Genomic DNA, 12,079 nt, shown 5'->3' on the forward strand with positions numbered 1-12,079 from the left:
CTCTAAAGGTCTTTCACAACTGAAAACATTTCTCGTCAAAAAAGGCGCAACACTGCGACAACGGCAGAGTGACGTAAAAGCGACGCTAACGTACTCGCGTAAGAAGACTACCTATTGTCTAAACACACTAACAAATATAGTCTGCGTTGCAGGCGTAAACGGGGAAGGGGTAGGGATCAGGTGGCAAAAAACGCCAGGAAGAAGGGGAAGGAACAGAACCCTATCCCGATAAAGAAGCTCGTATCCAATAAGCATCCCAGTTTAATTTCCTCAACCCGTAAAATTCAAAAAGCAAAAAGGACGCTACGTCCACACCAGTGCGCAGTGCGGACCTATTCTTGTAAAAGCTATTGAGCCATTCTAAATTAAACAGAAGACTTCCTTCTCCTGTATTTGTCGCATTTGCTTCAATCAACACTGTACTGACGCGTCAACTTGTTAACGAGTCGTGTCTCTCATAAATTATCATTTCAGTTATTTCATAATTTACATTTGTTCCACTGTTTTATCAGTTCAATACCACACGTCCATGTGGTTGAAACCTCACCTTTCAAGTGAACTTTTTCCATTCTGGCTCGATCTTTAATTTATACCGAACCTTCAGAAAATTTTCCGAAGTTCATTCAGGAGTACGAAGATTCTACGCTCGGCATCCCGCCGATCTAGAGGTCGTCTCTCAGCCTGATTATGTTCCGATCAGTTTTTCGCGAAGAATTATTTTATCCACTTGATCACAGTTATCGATTCAATAATTAATTTTCTCCTGTTTGATAGCGTTCAATGATACGTACCACCGAGGTGTACGTGCCAAACATGAACATAAACACACCCATGACCATAATTACACCGTCTTTAAAGAAAATAAACAAAGGGACGCGACCGTCGCCTTCTGAAGTCAGAGTGAGGATATGAATGAAGATTGGAAAGATAATAGCAAGAGCTGTGCAGCTGATGGAACCGACAAGCGAGATGAAGTTATCCAGCTGAGGTATACTGACTGCCAGGATGCCTGCAATGAAACAAAACACAAATCAGTGATTTGTAAACACTCCTAGTCTTTTTCTTTGTCTTAGTGCCAAAACGAGTCTTCGTGTGAGACAGTACGTAACAAAACTATGTTTCACCTGCACGTTATGAGACAGTGGCGAAAGGTAACTGAAAAATAATGCTTCCCAAACAGTTTCAATCGTTCGGAGCTATTCGGGTGGAATTTCAAACCGCTCTTGTCAATGTTTGCGATATCTCATAGAGAATTCTCACCATTCGTTACACGCAAAAATCATACTTACATGTTAAAATAACAGTGGCTGCCCTGATTCCGTAGTCAGCCCAGATGCGATATTCCTCAGGCACGTGTTTGAGGATTGGCGGCTGGATTATAAGCATAGGAACGTAAAACTGAAGGAAATATGTCAAAAATACGCAGGTAGAAAATAACAGCTTTACACCGGAGTAGATTCTGAAAGAGACAAAAGACACAAGTTATTGCATGGACTCGATTGCACGCACAATGTATCATTCTTTAATTTAAGATTTCTAATGGCCATAACCCTATCAGTCCCAAGTTCAAAACTTCAATTCTTCTTACTGATAGCCACACATTTCTTTTAATGTAAGTTCTGAGAATCTGGTTTCACATCGAGACAACATCACTAAGTTGATGATTTTCTTTATTCTCAACACCGTCTGCTTGATAATGCATTAATGTTGTAAGGAGAAATCAGAATTTGATCACTCCTGAGAATGGTGTTTGAATGTAGGCTAATCTTACTCCACGGGAAACAAAGGAACTTTTTATCTGGGAACAGGGGAATAAATTCGCGACAACGCATCCTTTTTTGTTACATAGCTAAAGGGGTATCTTTATATCAGTAAAACCATTTGTTTCTGACTCACCCTTCATCGGGAAGATTCAGTGTTATACTGCCCTTACATTCATCTTGACAAGACAGGTATCCCAGAATTCCTAGCAGCGCAAACAGTAATGTAACAACTCCCATACCAAAGCTAATAACTAAGCGATAATCCTGTGGGTTGGCCATTTTATTTTCAATCGGTAAAACCTTAGGGACAAAGAAAAGCCATCAGTAATCTTGATTTATCACAACAACGGTGATTTAATTAGTAGGCGTGCGAACGGGACCGCTGTCTGTCTATAATCTCTTTCAACTTTCAATCATCTCAGCTCTAACAATAACAGCAGATAGAGTGTGTCTGCCTGTATTCCTGTCTATCTGTTTGTCTGAGTGTCTGTCTGTCGGTCGGTCGGGTCGGTCGCGGGTCTGTCGGTCTGTCTGTTTGTCTGGTTGTCTGACTGTCTGTGTGACTGTCGGTCGGTCGGCCGGTCTGACGCTCGCTCGCTCGCTCGCTCTGTCTGTCTGTCTGTCTGTCGGTAGGTCTACAGTCTCTTTCAAATTTCTCCGCCTGTAGGGCGTACGTTTCAGCAGCTAGCACGCATTTAGATCGTCAGTCTTGCAGAAATCTTGTGGCATCATACATACCACTCCAATTCCTTCAAAAGCATACATGGTGATTCCAAAGAACACAGCAAAGTTCGACCATCCCGCAAAAGCGGGAAGATTTTCCGTGTGGTTAATGTTCCTGACCACGTACTGAAAGATGATAATCAACGAGATAGCACAGCAGATGTTGGCCGCAATGGAAAATGGGACCAGGGTACGAAGATCCCGGATGAACGACAAGAGGATTATGGGAAGAAGGAGAATTGCCATCCATGTTTGGACGTCTAGGGCATTTGAGACCTACAGGAAGGGAAAAGACAGTACAGTCGAACCTCTCGACAACGGCCACCTCAGGGACAGAGGAAGGTGGCTGTTGTAGACAGGTGGCAGTTATGGGGAGGTAGGGGCGTAGTATGACACCTGTTTTAATTTCTGGGTGCAATATTTTTATTTTTAAAATATGTCTTTTGTAGCACAGAAATAAGTGACGTAATCAAGATGTACCAGTGGAACAAAAACAGAGACCAACGGCGCGCGGTACCGGTCAAGTTTCGTGACCTTTTCGAATGAAAAATGGAGTTTTGTATACACCGCTCGTCATTCGCTGATTTGATGGCCGTTGTCGAGAGGTTGGTTTGGCAGTTGGGACGCGCTTTAGTGGCTGTTGCCGTTATGGAGAGGCGGCTGTTGTAGAGGTTAATTGAAATAAGAGTGAATGTATGGATTGTCCACCTGGACAAAAAAGTGGCCGTTGTAGAGAGGTGGCCGTCATCAGTGGAGGTTCGACTGTACATTGTTGCAGAGGACCGGATATGAAGTGTCAATGACATGGCAAGAGGAACACAACAACCATGAAACCTACTTACACCTACCTGTTGAAGGTTGCTGGAAATAAATACGAAATAGACGCTGCAGAAACCCAGCTGGGATACACACAGGAAGATGTTGACGAGGTGCCTGGAGTGATGGAAAAAGAGACACCTCAGAACTTGTCTCTAGCTCGAAAACAAAACAAATTAAATGATGCTTGTTAATCCACTTTAGCTGTTTTAAGTCTCTTTATAAACCTTTTTTTCAACGTTTGCTTTATATCAATTGTACGTTTGATAATTTTGCAAGCTGCAATAAATTGATGACTCAGCTGACCCAACCTTCAGTTCTCAATTGTTCCGAACACATGGCCAGGCCCTCTTTGTCACTCAAAGCTTCACTTTCAAGATGAGTAGTTTAAACCCCCTTTATTGAGGTCATTGTCCTCCATTATTACCTTCCAATGTGTGCCCTCTTGGGATAGTAACGTCTAATGGACTCCTCGGCAACTTCTCCATAACCCATAGCAATCTCTCCAGTTCTTAAATAAACAAAAATCAAGTAAGAAAAGGAACTGCTTGGAAATCAGAAACGTGGAGGCGCGGTGGCCTCTTGGCTAGTGCGCAGGACTTCAGATCGAGCGTTAAGGGATTCCAGCCTTGGGTAGGTCCGTGTGTTGTGTTGTTAGAAAAGAAACTTTATTCTCACAGCGCCTCTCTTCTCTCAGGAGTGTAAATGGGTACCGGGAAATTAATTAGACCATAGGGTAGCCTGCCATCCCACCCAGGGGCTAAGGAAACCAAAGGCAAGCGCTGGTTCTCTGGAGCACTGGGGACATTTTCACCCCCGAGCATTTGTCGGGCATTTGACAACTTTTTCTGCTCCAGGGTAGGCCTAAAGGTATTTGCTATAACGGGTCGGCCCGGGAATGAGGCATTATCAAAGCCAAGTTTGTCTTTTAGTTTTTAAAATAAGTACGTCATTTGATCGTTGTTTATTTGTAAATTAATTTCTTGAGCTAAGTTGATGAACCTCGTTGGAGTCCAGCACTTTTCAGCTCTCGCCCCCTCATGTGCAAACTTTAGAATACAAACCCAGGATGGCGGAAAGAGGCCTTGACAGTATTTATTTGTGAACAATTGCTTCCTTCATCAATCAAAAAATAGATTTCTGACCTTGTCCCATGGGTCGGACATTTGCAGTCTTCCCTGCCCAAACTTCACCGCGAAGATTTGCGCAAATGTTTTAGCCCCACTGTGAGACATTTTCAACACTTTTTTTTTTCAAAACATTACAAATTTCCGACAATTCCAGGAGGGTAATGCAGGGGCTTGGAATTGATACAGTCACCACATATCATACCTAAGTTGTTGTAAAGGTGTGCTTTGTAACGCTCTCTCACCTTTGACATAGGATGTTACTACATTGCACCAACAGATGCATACAGTGAATCGTAATAGCTGCAACTAGCAACAGCGCCAGGGGACCCATCTAAAAAAACATATTGATCACACGAATGAATGAGACTAAACATAAACTGAACTCTGTTATATGTTCTTTTTTAAGCAATATGTATACATGAAAGAAAACCTGTAAGTGTACTAGTGCTCAAATCAACACTGGATGCATAGCTTAGTTGGTAAAAGATTATCTAGTGTAAAGGTGTTTGAACCTCTTTAAGAATCAGGCTTGATGCTTTTTTTAACAGAAATTTCCCAAAAACTTCGCAGGAATTTTGTCCAAAGTGTTTTGCAGATATTTATAGTACTTTATACGCCATAGTAACCTTATCGCTGTTACTTGACACTGAAAGCTGTTTTGTTTAATTCTCGACACCCTTTCGGAGAATTCTGAGGTGTTCTGTTTCTTTAGCTCCTTAGCAGTCAGTTTGTTTCAGCTCTACGCCCATTTCCTCAAATCTTGTTTGAAGATCAAACAGAACAAGTTAAGTTCACTCATTGAAAATTTTTGAAAAAGAGAACTAGTTGTTAGTTGATAGTTATAGCAAATTTGGAAAGCTGATAATTCGAATGATAGCTCTTTAGAGAACCCTATGCTTCCTCGAAGGACTATCGCTCGAAATGCCACTGCAGGACAGTTTCTTTGTAAACGCCTGGCGCCAGTGGTTCAAAGGGTGGATAACGCTATCTAACGGATAAATCACTATCCAATGGATAGCGTGGTTTGTTTTGTGAACACTTATCCACGGGATAACGATATATCCGGTGGATACCGTTATCCAGGCTTCGAACAACTGGGGCATGATCGTTAAGTAGCTTACCACAATCCCGGCATGCATCATGGCCTCAGGTAATCCCAGCATACCCGTACCAACGTTTCCCCGCCAAAGATGCATCAATGTCTGCAGATTACTATATATGGAGACAACGGGTAAGAGCATTAATGAACATTATCATCTGAATTTTCCTGGAAATTCTCAGCTATTAAATATAATATATTTAAAAATATTTGGTAGGTAACATAATTTACAACGGACGAGAAAGTGGTACACACTTCCGGCGATATCCTCTGACAATGAATACAAATACCCCTTTAGCTCCCTTTCACAGTCGGCTTCGATTCGTTTTGACTAACGTACGTGCACCATAGTGAAGAGGGCTAACTCTCTGCGGGAAGGGTGCGAAATAGACAAACGTGCATTCAAGCATTTTGAGCTCCCCTGAGCTGCTTAATAACTGAGGTATTTCAAATGCTAGATTTTGTTTTACTCTTTATAAATAAGTAGTACACAAAGAGGCCACAGAGGCTGAGTGTAGAGATCGATGCAAAAACGAGAGTAGAAAGTATAAATGATAAATGTGATCTTTGCCAGCTCGAGTATGTTGACGTTTGCATGTTCTCAATAAAAGTTTAGTTTATCTCGGCCTCAGCTAGCCTGCGAACGCAGACGTATTTCCGGCTGTCGCTTGTCTCCGCCGAAAATGACGTCTGCGAACCCGAGCCAGGAAGCGATTTCTGTGACGTAATGACTTTTGTTTCTCCTTGGCAAATCAGATTCCATGATAGAATGAAACTCGAGTGCTCCTCGCAGCGAATACCTCGCGCAGTAGTTCTGGGGCTACTTGAGCTAAACTGTGATTGGCTTAGAATTCCTACGTCACAGAAATCGTTTCCTGGCTCGGGTTCATAGACGTTATTTTCAGCGGAGACAAGCGACAGCCGGAAATACGTCTGTGTTCGCAGGCTAGGCCTCAGCCATCTTACATAAAAAGAGGCTCGATTTTCAGTTTAAAGGTTGAAATAGGCACTTATCTTTTGCATGTTTGGGTCGAGAGAGAACCGGCTGAGCCCGGTTACTTTAAAACAAAACAACATCAAAACAAAACAAAGAAAAAAGAAAAACAAAGACAATAGCATTATATGCGGTGCCTCGAATTCAATCAACAAAATGTCGACCACACTGAGAGATTTTGAATTTCGGTTGGTACAGCAAGCATGTTTTCCTAGCTAATGATCGCAGTTACTCGAGCAGTAAAAAAATGTAAATGTTCATGTAAACTTACGTTGTTGTGTTGTCGAGTTGTTGCCTTTTCTCCGCAGTAGATTCTGAAGTATTGGCGCCACTCGCTCCGCTTGCTGTAGAGCTGTAACTTTTATTTTCATCTTCTTGGCCGGCGAGAAGAAAACTCTCATTTTCTTCCCTCGATTCCGTCTTGCTGGATGCCATGGTATGAACGTCTTGACCAATGGCTAGCTCGTCACTTGGTTCTGCTTGATGCTGATCATGAAAGAGAGAAATTGTCATACGTGTTGAAACGATGATTTGATTATGCAATGTTGATGTTATGGTTCACGATTTATACATATCCCATTCGCTGTTCATTCTCAGAAATTCAGTTCGTGAATTTACCTTGAAATAACGATTTACCGTCACCGGCCGCGCATAAGTTATATCAGTTTTTCTAGATCTATACTCTGAGATCAATCTTACCTAAAAATGCTTTTGTGAGTGCTGTAGGCGATGCTATACTTTATAATTATTACAATGAGCGTATTATTATCATAACAAAGTTCTGTAAACCTCATGATAATTATTCCACTCTATTTGAGGCCAGTGGACATTATGTAAAAGCAGTGAGCCATGCAACATTTATACGATACTGGCGTATTACAATATGGTCACACTCACTGACCTCACTTCAACAATCAGCCCAACGCTCTACCCTTCTCCGCTGAAATCTCACAAGGAAAAAGCCCTCCGATCTCATAAGTCCCAGCTCTGCATTTCCCCAGATTAGGAGCCCATGACATTGCCATGGAAGCAGCTCTGATGATGACGGTTTATATTACTTTTTATGGATATAGAGGCAATGCTTGCCTCCCGCCCAAGTTTTAACATCGTCATGTCGCAATTTCCAAAGGTCCTTCCAGTTCACACAGACACAACGAAATAATCGCTTATGTTATTAGTGATGCGAAGATCGACATAAAGACATAACGAAAATATCAATTTTTTACCCCCTTCAGGTCGTTATGTTGATGCTGTTATGTTGCTATAATGTCACTATGTCAGGATGTTCACACTGTAAACATAACGACATAACGCCCTTCTTGTCTTAATGCCGTCGTTGTGTCACTAGTGCGAACAAGGCTAAATTTAAACCTCGTCATGTCGCAATTTCGACAAATTTCATCCGACCTTTTACTCGTCTCACCGTGAGCAAACAGAAATGTTATTATGCTTTTCAGTAGCAATACCAATACCTATCTTTTTTGTGACTAGATGTCAAATAAGGCCTCAGGCTTTTCAATAACATACAGAAAACTGTCACTCACTACTCATATTGGCCGATCTTGGTGGCTTGATACACCGTGAATTCGACCATTTTGTGTATCTAAGGGCCTCTTAATATGAGCCCGGTCAACCGGGATGGCTCGGTTTCCGAGATCTCGCCTCGCCACTCTTTCCTTCGTAAACATTTCGATGTGTTCATATGAGAAGTCGGGCTGGCCTGGTTACCGAGATCTCGGTTTTTGCGACCGAGATCTCGGTAACCGGGAAGATAATTTTCCCATATGAACAATCCAGCCTTGGTGACCGGGACCAAAGTTTTTAGACAAAATAGCTTCGCTTTCGCAACATGGCGGCCAAAATGGCGTAATTTTTTCCACTTTAGGAGTAAGCGAATTAGCTTTATTAGTAAAGTTGCAAGAGTCCACAAAGCTACGACAGCCCCGAACGATACAAGTTTTATGTTCCACCATTTTGGTTTGTTTCTTGGATTTCATCCCGGTCGACCGGGCTAAAACTTCTCATATGAAAAGACGACAACATTCTTCCCGGCCCGGTTACCGGGCTCATATGAAGAGGCCTAAGTAACGACATTAACCAAAATACTTCTCCAGCTTTCCTTCTTTCATGAGTACAGCTACAATTGTAACGAATAAGGGCACGATTTGCAGGTGTATTATTTTCAACAAAACATTTTCGTTCAGAGGTCGAATATGGAGTTGTTTTGCGTTTGCTGGTGGTAAGAGAACGGATAAGTTCTACGTTTGATTATATCTGAAACGACCGAGTCGCGACCTGACTGGACGGTACAGTCAAACATTACAACTGAAGATCGTCTGAAGCTCTGGGAATCCTCGATCAGTCCAGATAACCCATGCTTTAACTGTGATGGATAACTTTTTTCTCCCATTTAGTTCACTTTGATTTGAACGGCTCAACTGACAAAGGTGATTCTAAAATCTTGTCAGGTCGAATGGATCTATCCAGCTTGCAGCGTTTAGGTCAAGACTGATGAAAAGTTCGCCGCTCCTACCTTCGGCCTCTTATATAAGTTTAAAACCTTTGAATATTTTATAAACAAAATCAAACAACGTACATATTTTTGGAAAATGCCGATATTTTAATGAGGAATCTTTCCCGAAGTATGCAGGTGAAAACAAAGTAGGCATCAAAGATGGTATGCTTAAAAACACGTCGAATTTTTCCGAATAATAAAGTTGTACTGCCATTTATCCAAGAAAAATTAAAACCTGTAACATTTTCTCCAAAGTAATTGGGAACCAGTTAAAATAAAACAATTAACTTGCTAATTCAATTTTCAATTTGAAACTGTCCCCCGAGCTCTCCATTATAAGTATGCGGCGAACATTGACACACAATCGCTGTGATCCTTGGCTTATTTTTGTCCACCCGAACTACACAGACTAAGAAAATGATTTGCGGCGGAAAAGTTCGATGCTTAACCCAGCAGTATAATTGTTGAAATAGACAAGGATTTGTGACTTGAATCACAAATATCCGGCGACGCATTCAAAGCCAAACACATCTGCCTGATATAACTAAATCAGGATAAAAAATTCTCAATACCATTATTCACGGCATATTGAGACTCGCTTAAGAAAGCGTTAAAGCGAAATAGTCACCTGCACCAGAGGTATTTTCTCCTCGTTCATGGCCATCGCTTCTAAGGTCCGTGAAATTAAGGCTAAATACTTGTAGTTGTTTCAATTTGATGGTGAACTAAGGAAGATATGTCACACGTGACATGACAAAATTCCTCTCATTTGCATGCGCTGATTCAATTTTATTATTTATGACTTGAAAGGAAGCTAGCAGGAAGGATAATTTGTCCATCTAGGTTGGCCAATAAGATCTTTCCTTAGTAACAATCGGATTCCGAACAGAGGCAATTGCCGCTAACAGCATACTCGTGTGAAGACAAAAAAAAAAAAAAAAATGATGTCTGGTAGACAGTGTGCAGAAAAGCCCGCGATTTGAACAAAGCCATCTAATCATGATTTCAATTTCCTTCTTGGCAAATTTAAATCTAGGAAGCCCAAGAGTACTTCAAACACAAAAAGTCGTATTTGAGCAAAGATAACAAGGATTTTGGAGAAGGAAGTTTCAAATTTCCCAGTCTGTTCATTGACGTCATGTCTCATTTCCGAGATAGAGTATAACACCATTTTGTCCACTTGGTAAAGAATGAGCAAGGAAATGTAATTAAAAAAATATCTTGGCCTCTTTTTTTGCAAAGGAAATTGATATATGTGATTCAAATCCATTGCTAATCCAAAAAACTTTACAGTATCTTAATTAAAAATGCCGACAAGTTCCTAATCCAGAATTTTTTTTAAACACATTTTAAACTCATCAGCGGCACCATGCAAAGTTTGGTTAGTTTAACACCTCATGTAAGCTGATTCAATGTATCCGCATCCGGATGATAGGAAATTTTACCAACTCTCTCCTACCAAAGTCCCTTTCGGCCTTGGCTTTACCCTTGACGAAATCCTTTCTTTTTTTTTTGCATCAAAGATGGAGATGATTACAAGATGATTACAAGTCCGACCGGGTAAAGATTTTAGGCCCGAACGTCCTCACTGTGCGCTTGAAAAACCTGAACTTGATTTACTAAGTAGATACAAAATGGAAGAACTGCCTGAATACTGTACCTGTTTAATTCTCGCCGTTCTCACAGTTTTTCAAAATTTATTCTTATCAGTTGTCAAATGCTATTTAAACAGTTCCCACTTAACAATCTGCCTCAAAGGCTTCTTCATCTTACCTATCAAGTTATTTGTGCACGAATTTGACCGGGGGAGTCCCTATAAGTCCTAAAATAGAATATACAGGGAGACGCCGCCAGAATCATGGAGTATTTTTTTCAGTCTGGGGTTATGTAACGGGGAAGCTGAAGTATTGTGAAGGATAGATTAACTGCTCTTTAGGCGTTTAAAAGGTCCTATCAAAATATTTTAGATTTATTACATTTACTTCATGTTACTTACTACTAACTATGCTATTACAAATTGCGATTAAACTTACAAAACAGGAAATGGAGGTGACCAAAAGCTCTGCGTCGCCATTCTAACGAAACCCCCACGAGTAAAATGTATGTACAATTTTTAAGAAATAGAAAAAATTTTCCGTGTTTCTATCGAGTGTTAGTGGAAATTTGTTAGCGTTCTATCACGAATGCCGTTCGCTGATTGGCGACGCTAGTCTCTATCCATTCTGTTGTAGATAGTGAGTAGCGTAGCAGTGTGCGCTTGTTAACGAACTGGCGGCGTTTTCGAAGAGTCTGTAAAGAGGATTTAGAGAAAGTTTTGAACCACTAGTAGATTTATACTGAAGAATTCGCCCGGCGTCCTCGTCAACTATCACGCATAGAAATCGAGAGCGAATAATCTAATTATTTTAGTATAAATCTACTCAGTAGTCGTTCAAAACTTTATCTAAATCCTCTTCACAGACATTTCGAAAACCCGCAAGAAGCGGCCGTCATTTGTTAACAAGGGCATACTGCTACGGTACTCACTAGACTAGCCAATCAGACAACGGCATTCATGATAGAACGCTAGTAGATTTATACTAACACAGATTAGTAAAATTCTACTAGTATACTAATGCAAATGCTGTAATCTGATTGGCTGAGCCATTGTACACTGTCAGCCAGTAGTGTTCAGTGGCTTGGTGTGGTCGAAAAAAATGCAACGTTTCCACGTTTCTCCGAAGTTTTGCAAGAACATTTAGAAACAAATGAAACAAAATTCCTAAGAAGAGTAAAAAGAAGGGCATTTGTACGGTTTCTTGAATTAAAAACGCTCGAAAGTTTTCATAGAAACTGATAAGCACGTGTACGCAACTGCAAATGTCAAATTGACAATTCAGTCCTCGCGAATTCTCTACAGCGTGAAGTTTAATACTAAGACCAGAAATAATTGGAATCGTTATTTGAAGGAAAATTCAGTGAGAATTCTACCAAAACAATTAGATTATTCGCTTGAGGTTATAGTTGAATAGGCCTCATCAACTATCACCTCATAGAAAT

At 40.9% G+C, this 12,079-nt stretch overlaps 1 protein-coding gene across 4 annotated transcripts in view; it reads right to left on the bottom strand.

Moving 5' to 3' along the window:
• LOC145498239 (proton-coupled amino acid transporter 1-like) overlaps nt 1-12,079 on the bottom strand; it is a 22,378-nt gene continuing 10,299 nt past the window's right edge. Inside the window, exons 1-10 of one of the 4 annotated variants that reach the window (XM_081478138.1) lie at nt 9,669-9,789; nt 6,797-7,011; nt 5,554-5,644; nt 4,675-4,763; nt 3,730-3,813; nt 3,335-3,419; nt 2,502-2,762; nt 1,897-2,063; nt 1,290-1,459; nt 1-1,009 (exon numbers count right to left, since the gene is read on the bottom strand). In XM_081478138.1, coding sequence (XP_081334264.1) covers nt 753-1,009; nt 1,290-1,459; nt 1,897-2,063; nt 2,502-2,762; nt 3,335-3,419; nt 3,730-3,813; nt 4,675-4,763; nt 5,554-5,644; nt 6,797-7,011; nt 9,669-9,704 — 1,455 coding nt within the window. In that variant the 5' untranslated portion in view covers nt 9,705-9,789 and the 3' untranslated portion in view covers nt 1-752. The other 3 variants (XM_081478140.1, XM_081478139.1, XM_081478137.1) reach the window with 3 other exon arrangements.

The sequence above is a fragment of the Orbicella franksi genome, chromosome 9 (genome assembly GCF_964199315.1).
Source record: "Orbicella franksi chromosome 9, jaOrbFran1.1, whole genome shotgun sequence".
NCBI classification, from domain to species: Eukaryota; Metazoa; Cnidaria; class Anthozoa; order Scleractinia; family Merulinidae; genus Orbicella; species Orbicella franksi.